Genomic DNA, 14,586 nt, shown 5'->3' with positions numbered 1-14,586 from the left:
TTCTTCAAAGCCTCTCAGAAGAGCTTTCAACACCTCCCAAAGTTTGGAATCCAAAGAATAGGATCCCTTCCATCCTTAGAACTGTAGAGCCTGAATATGGCACAGTTACATATGTAGGGCAAAAGTGTAACTGACCTTCACCTGTAAAACCAGAACTGCTGGTAGGTAGTTATACAGGAGCAACACTGCTGGATAAAAACAATAATTTAATTGCTTAACATAGACAAGGCCTCTGAGGAATCTCCTTCCCATAAGCCAGTCAAATCAAAACTTCATCAGAAAAACCCACTCCTGTGAACTCCCTCTGCAAAGAGGAACTTCAAATATTTTGCCAGGTACGCTAAAAGGAAACAGTATTTCCCCTCTTTAACCACCTGAAGAAAACAAAAAAAGATACACACTTGGGCAACCGAGTTCAGACAGGACTGTCCAAGAACAAAGTTTCAGAGGATGCCTAGTGCACAACAAATACGACCGCTGAAGTACTGGGGTGCATTACTTACTTCAGCGGCTTGAAAAACAAAGCCAAACCCCCAGAGCTAGGCTGGATTCCAGCGTCTACACAATGGGCGATACCTCTTACAGCCAACTGACACGTTTTGTGAGAAACCACAGACAAACTACGTATCCAAAATCCATTAAAACGTATCTGATGGTTTAACTTCAGGTTAACCTCGAGCTGTGGACATTTGTGTCAGTACAGCCTTTTCAGACAATTCCTTTCACGCGGCGCTCCCGAAGCACTCCACAGACATGATCGAACGCGGCAGCGCCCGGGGCAGCAGCGGAGCGTCGCTCCCGTGGCCGTGCCGGGAGACACCGCGGTGACCTGGCGGTCTGGGGCCGCGGGGCGAGCGGCCGGCCTTGACCCGCGGCCCCCCCCGGGCGTGCACCCTGACCTCTGCCTGCGGGCAGGGAGGGCTGGGAAGCGACGACATTCCCGCCCGCCCGCCTTAGCGCGGGGAGGCCACGGCGGGGCCGCGCCGGGATCCGCCCGCGGGGTCTTTGTTCCCGCGGCCGCAGCGGCCCTTTGTTGGTGCCAGAGCCCGGCCGCGGGCCCCGCGCGGCCGCAGCCGGGGCTCCCGCCGTCGCTCCCGAGGGGCCTCCTGCCGGCGTCCCGCATCCCGCTCCCCGCCGCGCTGCCCCCACCGCGCCAACACCGCCACGTGTCCCCGGCCGCCGTGCGGGGGCTCCCGCCGCACCTGGCCGCGCCCTGCCCCGGCCGCCCCCGGGCCCGGCCGCCTCCCCGCGCCGGCGGGAGCGGGGGAGCAGGACGGGAGGGCGGGACACCGGGGGAGCCCTCCGGAGGCGCGCGGCCGCCGCCGGCGGGAGGTGACGGCCAGCGGGAGCGCGCGCAGGCGCGCACACGCCCCGGGAGGGGGAGGAGGAGAAGGGCGGGCGGCCGGGCGGGGGCGCGCACGGCCGGTGTGTGAGGGAGGGAGCGAGCGAAGGGAGGGCGATACCCGGGGCGGAGAAAGGCGGCGGTAGCAGCGACCGCTCCGCTCGGCTCAGGGCAGGCGAGCGGCCACAGGCGCTGCCGAGCGGGGACACACAGCGGCCGCTGCCGGCTCGGGGCATCCTTCCTCCTCATCCCCGCCCCCTGCCCGCCCTTCCCCCTTCTCTTTCTCTCGTTCCTCGCTGTCCGCCGGGGCCGATCGCTGTCGGCGGCGCGATACCGGGGCGTTTCCGCGGCGCCCGTGCCGGTAGCGGCCGCGAGGAGAGCCGGCCCCTCCCGTGCCCGGCCGGGACCGAGGGACCCCCGCTCCGTCCGGGGCCCGGCGGAGAGGGCCCGGCCCCGGCCCCGGCTCGGCTCCCCGGCGGCGGCGGGCTCAGCGAGGATGTCGGGCGGCGGCGGCAGCGGCAGCCGGGAGGAGGAGCGGCGCAAACTCGCCGACATCATCAACCACTGGAACGCGAACCGGCTGGACCTGTTCGAGATCAGCGACCCCACGGAGGTAAGCGACCCCGCCGGGGCCCCCCCGCCCGGCCGGCCCGGTGAGACACCGCGCCCGGGCCAGGCCGCGCCCCGCGGGCAGCCGGGCCCCCCCCGCCACCCCTCGGGCACGGCCGGGGAAGGGGCTCCGCTCCTCGGCGGGGAGCGAGGGTCGGGCCCCTCGCCCTGCCCGGGTGAAGGCAGGTTGCAGAGGACGGGCGGAGGAAGAGAGCGCAGGGCCGGAGCCCTGCCCTCCTCCCGCAGGCACATGCCGGCCCGACCCTGCGGGACGGGCGGCTCCGGGCAGGCGAGAAACCCGCCGGGAGCTGGAGGTGGCGAAAGGGGGCGGGCGAGGGCGAAAATACAGGAGTAGACCCCCTGCCCAGCCCGAAAACAGGTACCTTCGTGGGCTTTTTTTTGTGTCTGTCTGTGACTTGAACAGAGCCGGCAGGCGGCTGGTGGAGGAGGAGGACTGAGAATCCCGGCGCTGGGCGCTTTTTTTGTTGGCCGGCTTGTTTGTTTCTTTAAATATTCGGCTCCGTGCAGAAGGCGCCTCTTACAAAGCAACCTGCCGTAGTCCGGCGGCTCTCCGGGCCGCTGGTGCAATCCCCGGGGTGGCTTTCCCAGGGCGTGACGGACGGAGCGCCTTGGCTCTCCGAGCCTGCAGGCTGCCAGCCCGCCGCCTAAAGTAAATACCAGGAGCAGGTTCGTAGTCCTGAGTTCACATGCTGTACTGGAAAAACACAGCGGGTAATTTCTTCCTAATGAAATGGGTGTTTCTGATGGCTGAGAGAGGCTGAGTTTTGTTCTTTTTTAAAAAAAAAAAAAAAAAAAAAAGTAATAGTCAAACCACACCCTCCCGCTGCCCCTTGTCATGTTCTCTTTGGCTGGTTCGTGCTGTGCGTCTGGTTTGAAAGCGGCGGGGGGGGAGGGCTGGGGAGGCAGGTTGCAGCCCTGTTTGTGTGTGACAGCGGGCTCCCTGCTCAGAGGGTGGAGGCTGATCATGTGAGTGTTCCCGGGGAAAAGGAGGAAATTCACACTTGCTCTTGGCCTGGCCCTGGTCCTGGTTGTTTATTAACAGGAGCCTTTGAGAAATCACGTTGGCTCGTTCTTGGGGCTTGCTCCTGTTTCTGCACCCAGGTGCTGACTGTTAGCAGAGCGACGAAAAGGTCTTGAAGGCAGTTTTAAAAATGTTAACCCCAGTAGCTTGAAAAGAATTGCTTTGTGTGTTTTCAGTTCTGCTCATTGCAGACTGTTTCTTGAACACCAAAATGAGGGTTTCCTGTGATTATTTCCTACGTCTTGCAATATTTATCATAATTAGAGTTCCTTATGTGCATTGCTTAGGTTTTATCAGCATCACTGTTGGCTGACAGTCGCTCCTTCAAAAAAGTGGGCTGAAGCTGGTGTGAAGGAGCCTTCATGACTGTGTTTGAGAACATAGCACAACCTTTCTGGAACTGCAGGTTGACTGCTAACTGCCTGTGGCTGAGCTTTTTATCCTATTCATGGGTTAGTCCATTCCCAGTACATTATAACTCCAGCCTGTTTTCTTTGTTTGTGGCAGACTACCCTGCTGTAGTTTTGTTAGTAAGTAGTTTAACAAATCTTACAGTTTCTTAGGTCAGCTGTAAATGTTTGTCATAGTTAACTAGACTTTGCACAAAAATTATGAGCTTCCTTATAGTTATTCTGAAAAGAAAAAATAATTTTACTTGTATTTGCTCTACACTTCTGCAGTTAAGTCTCTGAACCTGTATAGGAGCCTACTTATCACTATCGGTGGTGGCATTTCACTTGAACTGTTGGCAGTAAAAAATTAAGTGCGTGCATATTTCCTTGAATGCATGAGCTTATTAGCTTGCTAGTTCTGAAAGTGTTTGATAAGACTGCAGGTGCATTTACATCAAACTGGCAGCAGGTAACAGTTTATAGGTAAAGTATATTTTCTTTCCAGATAATTACACTTACAAATGTTCACATTTATTTTCACTTTTTCCCTGAGCTGACCCAAATTTGGCCATATTTTCAACCCAGATGATGGTGTGATTCACATGTGTACTATTTATCAGCTTAAATGAAAGCCCTTTTACTAGACTGCTTGAAAACTGACAATCCTCTGTTGTTTTTCCAGGCTCAGCTTGACCATAAGCCACATCTTGCTTATTGTAGGGACTGCAGCAAGCGTGGCATCTGTGCAGATGCAGTAACTTGGATAGGATTTTTCGTTGTATGTGCCTGAGCTGGGTCAAACTGAATAATTTTAAACTGTCCAGACATGGTTGTTGGCCTGCTGGGTTAACTTTGCAGCTGGCACGTGCCCATGCTGCAGACTGTCATCCAGGAGCTGCTGGCTGTGTTTATCAGTAGACTTGATGCCTTGTAGTGATTCTCCAGGAATTTCTTCAGTGAAAACAGTCTGATTTAAGTGACTTGTAACTTTCCTATATATAGAGAATAGGATTTTCCAGAGGTGGTAATAACTTCCTTAATAGCAGAGATTCAGGGAGCTTTATATTTTTTGTAAGGAAAAGGAAAAGTGAAATCTAATGTAAATTGACAAGAGTTCTGACTGCTTAAGCAGTGACAGTACACGTGCACATGCAGTACTTGCATGTGACCAACTGATGTACTTTGGTATTAGTTTGAAAGGTGAGACAGACCTTCTTCAGTGAGACACAGTTACTCCAAATCCATTGTGTCCTCATCACTTCACTGCAGAGTGTAAAATGTGGCTTTGTTTTGAAGGTACAGTAGTATTTTGGAAGTAGTTTAAAGGTATGGGGTTTTTTTCAGGGAAGTGGTTCATGAAATGAATCCATTTGAATTCCTGTTAATATTTCATTGGGTAGACTAGTCCTAAGGGATTAGAGATATACTTGTTTACTTGAGTCTTTTGAGAGTTAGAAACAAATTATCTCCTAAGGTGTGTTGCCTGTAAGACATTGGAAAGAAAGTGCCTTGGATAGGACATATTGAGTTCTGTTACTGTTTCTTAACTTGTTTTGTGACATTAGCAGTTAACTAAGTCATTCAATGCTGCTTTTCCTCAGCAAAACAGGAGTTAAAACTTTGTTGCATGCTCAGAGTTGAGTGTTCCTCTGTACCCCATGTGAGGAAGACTGAAGACTTCTTGGGAGCGAGGATTTCATATCTTCATTTATGCTTTCACTGAAGCCATTTGTGGACTCAAATACTTGAGAGCAAAGCGGTAATTTTAACTTTGTTAAGTGCTTACTTTCTCTAACAGTTGTTGCTGTTCTGAGAAATCTGTTAATTTGCATTATTTTGATTCTGAAAGGGTTTTTAAAATTATTTTTTATTAGATAGTAGCTGAGAGAAGCTCTGTGGCTTGAGAAGCTTATAAATGAGCAAACCCAAAACTCTGTTTTTAAAGTTCTAGCAGCAGTTTAAACTCTAATGTTGTCAGGAGTGCTGCAAGGTACAGACCTTTGCTAAAGATGTCTGTAATACTGGTCATGATTTAAACTTGATTAAGCTTTACTGTGTCTATTTTAACTGGTGAGGCAGCTACTTAATCTGACAAGTCTGAAAAAAATACAGAAGTTTTTGGGTAAATGTGGGGTCAATCATGATTTTATTTGTAGATAAATTAATAGTCATATTCAGAATGAAGCAGTATGTTAACCCTTTTCTTTGTTTCCCCTTGCCTTTGTTCCAAACGTTATCAATTTTTTGGATGCTTTCGATATTTGGCTTTTGATATTTGGCTTGTTTTTTCCCTTGTTTTTTTTTTTTTATTTTGTCAAGGATAGAAATGCAGTAAAACGACTTAGACTTTTTCCAGTAGGAGATAAATTGACCTTTTTATCTTGATTTAAGTCTTGAGAGATTATAGCACCCAAAGTTTTCAAACAGGATTAAGTTTGAATTAATGATTTTGTAACAACTGCATAGAGTTGTTCAGAAACTTGTAGAAAGGAACTGATTTGCATTTATACAGTTTAACACTTTTATTTTCTCCTTTAATAAAAGTGCTTACTTAAGTGATTGATTATATAAAATAACTGCGTATGGATGTTTTGGGGGAGAGCAAGGAATGAAAAAGTTCTGTAACTAGTGCATTTATCATTATTGGCTAGAATACAATAGTAGTTCCCTGAAATTCCCCTGAAGGTATTTCAGACTTGTTGGCTTAACATGTTATACCTGAACTATTTATAATTATTGTTAGTCTTGATGGCAAAATAAGGTTTCATCTTTAATGTGTGTATGTGAGAGGAAGAGGAGTGCTTTGTTTTTCCTAAACATGGTTTTTGGGTTAATGAATGTGAATTGCATTTAAGTTTTTTGAGACAGACACTTTTTAGAACAAGTGCGGTTTTTTTAGAACAATTACCCAAGAACTGGGGGATGGTTGTCAGAAACATTGATCCATTGTAGTTTTGTTTCCTGATGGAGAATGCTGTTCTAAACTGATCTAATATACTTATATATTAGCAAAAGTAGAAAGGTCTATGTAAAAAGCTTAGAGAAATAACATACCTTGCATTACCAATAACTCCTGGTAGAGTTTAAATTTTAAATGACCATTAAAAAAAAGGAGTTTGAAAGGTCTTTATGGCTATTTGATTTTTTTTTTTTTTGTCTGAAAAAACTTGTGTAGGCTCAGCAACAAGGTGTTAGACATAACCCTTCAAATGAGGGTGAAGTTTTTTTGTTTGGTGTGGTAGTTTTTTTGTTGTCCTTGGGGTTTTTTGTTATATTGACCTATGTGTTCTGGTGTTACGTATGTTTGGTCATGTCAGCATGTTTTAAATATTTTTCTTTGGCTTTAAATACAAATAAGCAATCTATTCACAGAAAATGTTGTACAGTACACTGGATGGCAGGATATTTTAGGGTTGATGCAATTTTTGTCTTTTTGGGTTCAGATCTGATTCTGGTTCATTAAGTGTTACAGGGAAGACTGATATGACATACACTTATAGACTTTCCATGATAGTTACGCAAGCTTGTTATTTAAATCTAGTTAAAGCAGTAAGAAATGAGAATTTTTAGGTTTTAACTCCCTGCAGATTCTTATTTACATGGTTGCTAACCCATAAGTGTTTAAAAATCTGTCTCTGAGACTTTTTAAGAAGACTTGTGTTTTAAGATTGGGAACCTATTGTGTTACGGGTGATACTAGTAGTGGAAGTGCAAGTCTGGAGGTAAGAAAATGTCATCTTAATGGTAGAAATACTTGTGCCTTCTCCACATGTTGGATTCTACAGCTTTCAGTAGTTTGAGCAAGTGCAACTCTTCATGTTGTATAGACCTCAAGAAGCCTGATAATGTACCTGAAAATACTGTCCTTTTAAGTTTGCTAAACCTATGATATGGAAAATAAATTCTCTTTGCAACAAATGTTTAATGTTTAGTCAGTGTGGAAAGGTGATTGGAATCCTGAGGACTGGTGCCTGTGCTTTTTAGTGAATAGAATATTTTTCAATAATTGTTACCAATAAAAAGACACAGTTCAAGAGATAAAAACACTGGAACACTAGCTAGAGGTTTGGGCTTAAAAATTGCAGTTTACCAAGTATGTTGAGCTCTAGTTCTGCATCAAAATGGCTGGAGAAAAGAAGTCAGGGAGGCAGGTCTGCTCATTTGCATCAAAAGGACTATTTGCAGACCACTTTTCCTTTAACTGAGTAGAAGTGAGTAGTTGGACTTCACAAATAAAATCTAGCTGCTCTCTAGATAGTAACAATTATAAGTTTGAGTTAAGATGCTGATCACAGTCTACAGACAACATAATGTCATGAAAATAATTCTAGGAAGAAGTTTTATGCCATGCTTTTAATATTCCTTATGTAAGTTATTTCTTAAGTTAGTGGCTAATTAGGTCCATACAATTCAGACATATTGGCTTTAAGAATTCCCTCTGGATGTGTGAGTCTGTTCTCTGACTAAAATGCCACTGACAAGCATTACTTTTCAGTTGAAAAAAAACCCCCTAGTCCTCTGGACATGTTAGGGATTTGCTTTGTTTGTGCAATTGTGGTTTTTTCTGCAAAACAATTTCTCTTTCAAAGAGCTTAAAACAATGTGAGTGGAACACACTTTTATGATTTTTGAGGAAAACCTAGCTTTATTAGTTCATGAAATTTTGTCCTTGTCTCTAAACGTTTTTGTCATCTAAAGGGGGTAACAAAAACTAAAACTTAGCTGGAAGGTGTTAAAAGTTGAAATGAACTGGGTTTTGTGGTAAGGATGTAGATCATAAGAAACTGCTCTGAATTCATCTTTGTGTTAATATCTGTTTGAGCAGTTGCTTTGTTATAAATATAGCAATGCAAAATTCAGAATGTGCATAAAGAAAAACTTCTTGTTTTGACCAGTGGTTCTGATTTAAAATCACGGTGCGAAGTAATAAACTAAATGTTGTGATAAACTTAAGAGAAGTCTAATTTAGCAGATATTCCATGTGATTGGTTGCCCTCAGTTATCAAATTGCAATTCTGCCTTTCATTACTGTCTAGTTTGGTTCTCTAGTAAGACTAAAAAAATCTGCTTTGACATGAAGTCCAATGTTTGTTGCTTATATTTTTTTGGCACTTGCTTAGTTTGCTCATATGTTCTTATTCTAGGTGGCTTTTATGTTAGGTATGTGTAACTTGGTAAAACTATTTTGTGTAATGCTTCAGGATTATGGTCATTGACTTCTGTTACAGGCATTAGCCTCAAGGTTATCAATTGATTGTTATTATATGTTATATTTAATTACATTTTCTAGGGCTGTTTTGTTCCCTTGTGTGCTCAGCTGTTAGTTAGACCCTTTGCTCAGCTCCTCTTCAGATCATCTTTTACCATAGATATTCTTACCAAGGAGCCATTCCTCTGATTCTGCCTTCGTTCTTGTCTCCTGTGAAGATGCCCTCTGTCTACATATTGCTTTCTTAATTTCTCTTCACACTGAGCAGAAGAGGGCTCTTTATTGCCCTGGTCTGTCTTGGACAATTTTGGTGTAGATTAAAGATATTTCCAAAAGTAATGAGTAGAGTCTGAATCCTGAAAGAATGGGAAAAAGTCATAGGACTAGAGTTGTCATCTAGAAGATCAGTGTTAGTTTTAAGTGCAAATCGAATACTAGGAAATGTAAATTAAACTCCAATACATATTTGTAATCTGTCTTTGAATTTTATCACATAAATAGAAGAGACTGTTAATAGAGTTTATGATTGCACTGATGAAACTGTGTACACTTTGGTAAGTTTGTTCATGTTACCTCTTCCAGTGAAGAGCAGAAATCACACATCGTCAACCTAAGAAGTGTTAAGCTTTTATTAAATGGTTTTTGGTGTATCTTAAGAATAATTATAAATGGGTTTCTAAATTTACTCATATATTCCAAGAGTATAAAATACATTTGAATCGCTATAGTGATTCACTATATATATATCACTGTAGCGATTCAAATGTAAGGACATTAGAAAACCTTCTAATTTGGATGGAACTGGAAATTGAGTATCTGTTTGACTATGACTCCTAATGCCAGGCCAACTTTGGGTAAATATTTTGCAATAGGTTTTGTGCAATACAGTACTAGTTTCTATAGAATGGTGGCAAACTGAAACAATGGCTTCAGTGTGGGGTTTTTCATTTTATTTGTTCACTAGTTTTATTGCTACTTTGCTAATTTGTACTCTGTTATAACTAGAACTCAGGAATGTGAAAGCTCTCACAACAACTCACTACCCAGTACTAGATTATAGGTCCTTGATGAACTGCTTTAAGGCTTCCCCTTGGTGAACTGTGTTCCAGGGCATGGCCTCAATATCTGGTTCTACTGTGTAGTGAGAACACCTTTATAGTGTGAAAAAGTGAAAGAATGAGTTGTCTGGCAACAGTATTTACTTGGCCAACAAAGTATGTTGCCCACAGCAGTATCTATGAACTAACATTTCAGTGCCTAGATTATTCAAGCACCCCATGATGTGTTTAGTAGACCTTTCTCTTTGTTAGTGGAGTTGTCTTGTCAGTCTGCACACCTGTATTTTCTTACAGGTAAGATACACAAGATACACAAAAGTGTTGCACTTTTACGTGTATATTGTATTGCTCACAAAACCCAGTGGAAGATCAGAATTCCCCTTCTTAATGAAGATTAGTGGCTGTTGGATAACTAGGGTTGGGCAAGAGTGCAAAGAACAAAGAAATCCTCCCCAGTGAGTAAAACAAGAAAAGGTCTCCTTCCTACTGGCCTCCCAGAAGGTGCTCTACTTTGAGCAATACATCAGCTTGAAATTGAAAGGGGCCCTTTAAACATTTTGTTGTTGTTTTCAATTTTAGTAAAAAACAGTTGTACCATGTTGTTAATTTAAAAAGTATTAGGACAATACTCTCTGTGATGTAGTGTCCTTCTGAACGGGAAAATGTCTGCCTGGAAACAAACCAAATTGTACCAGGTTGTGTTTTAGAAAGCTTTGCATTGATTAAATGGTCTTCATAATATCACTTGTTTTATGTTGAAATCTGGTTTGTATTCACCTTTCATGTATAGTTTAATAATATTTACTACATTCGGGTCATATCCAAGCATTGTGTATATCTTGTAGAATGCTGGGTGCATTATTAGGAAACATGTGAGTTATTTCCACTTAAAGTGGTAGTCTTACTGAACATGATTATTACTTGTTTTCAGTGTAGGCAGAATGGAGGTTTTAAGAGTTCTTTAACACTCGTATGTATGTATTCTGGCTATTGAAAGACTGGACTAGTTTGTTTTCATATCAGGAGAAGAAAAATACTCTCAGAATTGTGATGGAAAGACAATGTTTACTAATGAAAACATTACTCAATCCTGCTGATTGGTTTTGATGGATTTGCCTATTATGTCCAGTGTTTGCTGTATAGTGAAGAAACTCAAAAGTGAAATTACTTAAGATTACTGCATTTTGCGATCTAATCCTTCAGCTTTGTTGAAGCCTTTTAAAAAATAAAAGGCCAAATAACTGTTTCCTTCTTTGAAAATCAGTGAAATGCTCTAACAAGGCCCTTCTTTGTTTTGTGTAAGAGATGTATTGTAATACTTTCGATAAGGTCTCCAGCAATACTGAAACTGTATCTAGTATTACATGAGAGTTTTAGTTGTTGCCATAGCACAGCAAGGACTATTTCAATAAGTTGTTATGCCTGTAGCAAACTGAACTGTTTTCAGATAGATTGATATATTAAAAAAAAAAGGAGAAAAATAATTTTATGCACTGACTGCTGATGTATCCACTGAAGTCATCTACCAGCATCTGAAGACCCAACTGTCCCAAAGTGATGAAATTATTACAATTCTGGGAAGTGATCAATACTTGAGCTGCATTTGAAGTCTCTCTTAGGTGTTGAACACATTTAATGGGAGAAAAAAAGGTCAAAGAAGAGAGGAATTGTCTCTCTCTTAGAGCCTTTACAGTAAAAAAATCTAGTTTTCTATTACCTTCTGATTTCTGCCTGTGTTAATGTAGCTTTTGACTAAAGTTGACCTGTAAGGTAGGATCTGACATGACCTTACAGTATTTGAATTTTACAGTGGTCAAAATTCTAGCAGAGTTTTCTGAAGCAGTAATCATCAAAATCTCTTAACATTCTGATACTTGCTCAGTATCTTGAGTATTAGTAGTTCTGAAGGAGTTACTAATTCTTACTGTTGAAATTAAATTGTTTGGTTTACTACAGCTCCACAATACTTTTGTTTCATGCTTTGCTTTCTCACCTGCATTAAGATTAAGCTTGAACTGAGAAAATCAGTGCATCAGATTTGTGAGAGATTATCCAAATTTGAAGACTTTGCCTTCTCAAAGTAGTCATTCATCTTGGGTGGTGTCAAGTGGCAGCACAGTAGTTGGTACCATTGTACCAATGTGAGACAGTCATGTGCTGAAGCAAAAGTATTGTACAACATTCTGATACTGGTGGTTTGTAGAAACCTAGTGAAACTCAGCACTTACCTTAAGTGTCTGTCTTACCTTCAATGTTTTGCATTTTTCTCCAGGTTTTTGAACATCCATGTGTGTATGGATGCTCATAAATATCTGTATATATCATTATAAATGCACTGATCTAGCTCTCTCAGTAAACCTACCTGTGTTTGAACCTTTTCTTCTGCACTCCCTGTCTCCCCCCCCCCGCAAAAAAATCTCACATCCACAACCTTAAACCAACATTTCAGTCTTCTACTTTAGGGGGAAAATGCCCATTACAGAAGTCTTCAAATATGTTCATCCTGCTACATTTGCTTCAGAAAGACCCTGGGAACAGCTTTATGATTATCTGACTTTTTCAGAAGCTTCCTATGAGGTTATAGATCAGCCAGCCAGTCCTTTACACCTGCCATGTGGACTTTGGAGTTAGGAGTGGATACTCTTGCAGTTGGACCTGTTTATAACCATTTAGTCCCTGTGCTGATGGTGGCTGTTTTCTTCTAAGGCAGTGCTTTCTTGCTTGCTATACTATTATAACTGTAGATACTTTTTCCTTATTTTTGAGGAGATTTCTTCTTCTAATCCGCTTTCAGCTTGTATCATCTCTTCTGGGTACCTGCTAGGTAGAGATTGAGACTGTGTTCCTTAGTTGCTGAGAAGGAAATCTTGCAGAAAGAGGAAAAATTCCTTCCTAACCACCTCAAAGGGTGGTACTCAGCAGGTGGAGCTAAATTTATCCAAATCCTTAGGATGAACAATGTTTCTTTATGGTGCAAAATGTCCAGGACAATGCCTCTGATCCTTGATACACATGCCTGTTTGCTAGTGTCAATTGTCTTCAATACCATGGCATTATCAGTAGTAGTAGAAGTCTGCAAGCAGAGTGAGATACCGTCATTTCTGATACCTTTATATTCTTAATTTATGAAGTGAAATGTTGAAGAGCACTGTTCTTTGGTGTGACTGATAGATGCCTAAGTAGTCTGAAGCCTTTTCCATCTCAGCATCTGTGAGAGGATGAATACCTTCACATGTACGCAGGTACTCTGTTGACAGCCACTTCTTCACCCACCTTTCAGCACTTCCGAAAGAAAGCAAGTAGGTAGTGTTGACCCTCTTTCTTGCATTACTGCAGTCTGATTGCCATCGTGGGGTTCTGTCTTCTGACACACAGAATTGTCAATCTTTGATTGTCTTCCAACTCTGTGGTATTGATGAGAGTGACTTGTACCACAAGTACTGAATGGTAGCAGTTACATTTGTGTGTTGTTTTTTACTGTGGCTTTCAGAAACTTTGGTCAGCCCTTCCTCTGCCTTATTCTCTACTCTCAGTGTCCATCTGACTTAAATGGCATTGAATGTTGACAACATTTTAATTGGTGCTTAGTTTATTTCAGAAATTTCTGTATTTACATTTGTGAAATCTTGGTCAGATGAAGAAAAGACAAGTTTAGGTTTTTCTAAAGCTTACCGCATGTGTTGGGAAAAGCTGCTTACTTGCTATACACAAGTGGATGTTCTTCTGTAATTGCTGAGCTTTTCTGTTTATATATGCCAGTACAAAATAATGTGCTGGTCTGAGTTTTTCCTTACATTGACTATCTATCTAAACCAGTTTAGTAGGTAGAACATTTATGATAATTTTTTTTATGTAATGAGCAATTTTGCGTCTCAGTTCTTGAAAGTGGGCAATGGTCAATCAACGATGTTTGGAACCGAGTTATATTACTTGATTTTTATTTATTTGTTTGTTTATAGTGCTTTTGCAGGTTATTAAACAAAATTAGGGGTTGGGACTAGATGATCTTTAAGGTCCCTTCCAGCACAAGCCATTCAGTGATTCTTAAGATGACATTATTTAGATCGTACTGAACTTGCACTTGTGTGTAGTTGTATCCTCTTTTTAAACTGTCTTGTGTTTGTATAAAAGACATGTAGAATTCTCACTTGTTTTAATGTCTCCAGGACAGTGGGATGGGAAAACAGTGACTTAGATACATGAAGTAATGTGTTTGAAAACTGCATTGTAAATTAAGTTACTACAGAGCCAGAAAGAGCTTTTAATACATGTATGCAGTTTACTCTTTGCTGGGTCATGCTAATTTGAGATTTCACCTTATAAAATATGGTGGGGAGGGAATTAATCACACTTAGGATGTCATATAACAGCAGCCTCACACCACCCTCGGTTTAAATCTTAAGATGAGTTGTATGGGATAGCAAAGAATGTCCTTTTTCCATCTTTGGTAGCTGCATATGATGGGAAGTAGCTTTCGTATCTTCATAGAAAATTTGAATCATTTTCATCTTTGGTTTTATTTTTTTGTTTCAGAAATACTTATATATCAAAGGTACAGCAGACTGCCTCATTTCAGTAAATAGGTAACTTAAGTTCCAAATTTAGAATCACAGAATATTAAGGGATTGGAAGGGACGTTTAAGATCACCTAGTTCCAACCCCCCTCTCCATGGGAGGGACACCACCTGCTAGACCAGGTTGCTCAAGGCCTTATCCAACCTGACCTTCAACACTGCCAGGGTTGGGGCATCCACAACCTCCCTGCTCAACCTGTGCCAATGTCTCAACACCATTAGGAAGAAAAAAATTTCTTCCTAATATTTGACCTAAATTACCCCTCTTTAAATTTGTACCCCTTACTTCTTGTCCTGTCACTATGGTTCCCGATGAAAAGTCCCTCTCTGGCTTCTCTGTAGGTCCTCTTCAGATACTGG

The 14,586-nt window shown here is 42.3% G+C and overlaps 1 protein-coding gene across 21 annotated transcripts in view; it reads left to right on the top strand.

Moving 5' to 3' along the window:
- The first annotated feature begins 1,450 nt into the window (after positions 1-1,450).
- AFDN (afadin, adherens junction formation factor) overlaps positions 1,451-14,586 on the top strand; it is a 124,098-nt gene continuing 110,962 nt past the window's right edge. For 11 of the 21 annotated variants that reach the window (XM_051811115.1, XM_051811114.1, XM_051811108.1 and 8 more), the window contains exon 1: positions 1,451-1,955. In XM_051811115.1, the coding sequence (XP_051667075.1) occupies positions 1,839-1,955 (117 nt within the window). In that variant the 5' untranslated portion in view covers positions 1,451-1,838. The remainder of the gene's footprint in view (positions 1,956-14,586) is intronic. The other 10 variants (XM_051811128.1, XM_051811124.1, XM_051811122.1 and 7 more) reach the window with 1 other exon arrangement.

Source organism: Manacus candei, unplaced genomic scaffold, assembly GCF_025592945.1.
Source record: "Manacus candei isolate 608988 ecotype Guabito, Panama unplaced genomic scaffold, ASM2559294v1 h1tg000081l, whole genome shotgun sequence".
NCBI lineage: Eukaryota > Metazoa > Chordata > Aves > Passeriformes > Pipridae > Manacus > Manacus candei.
This window is presented reverse-complemented; position numbering and strand designations above follow the sequence as displayed.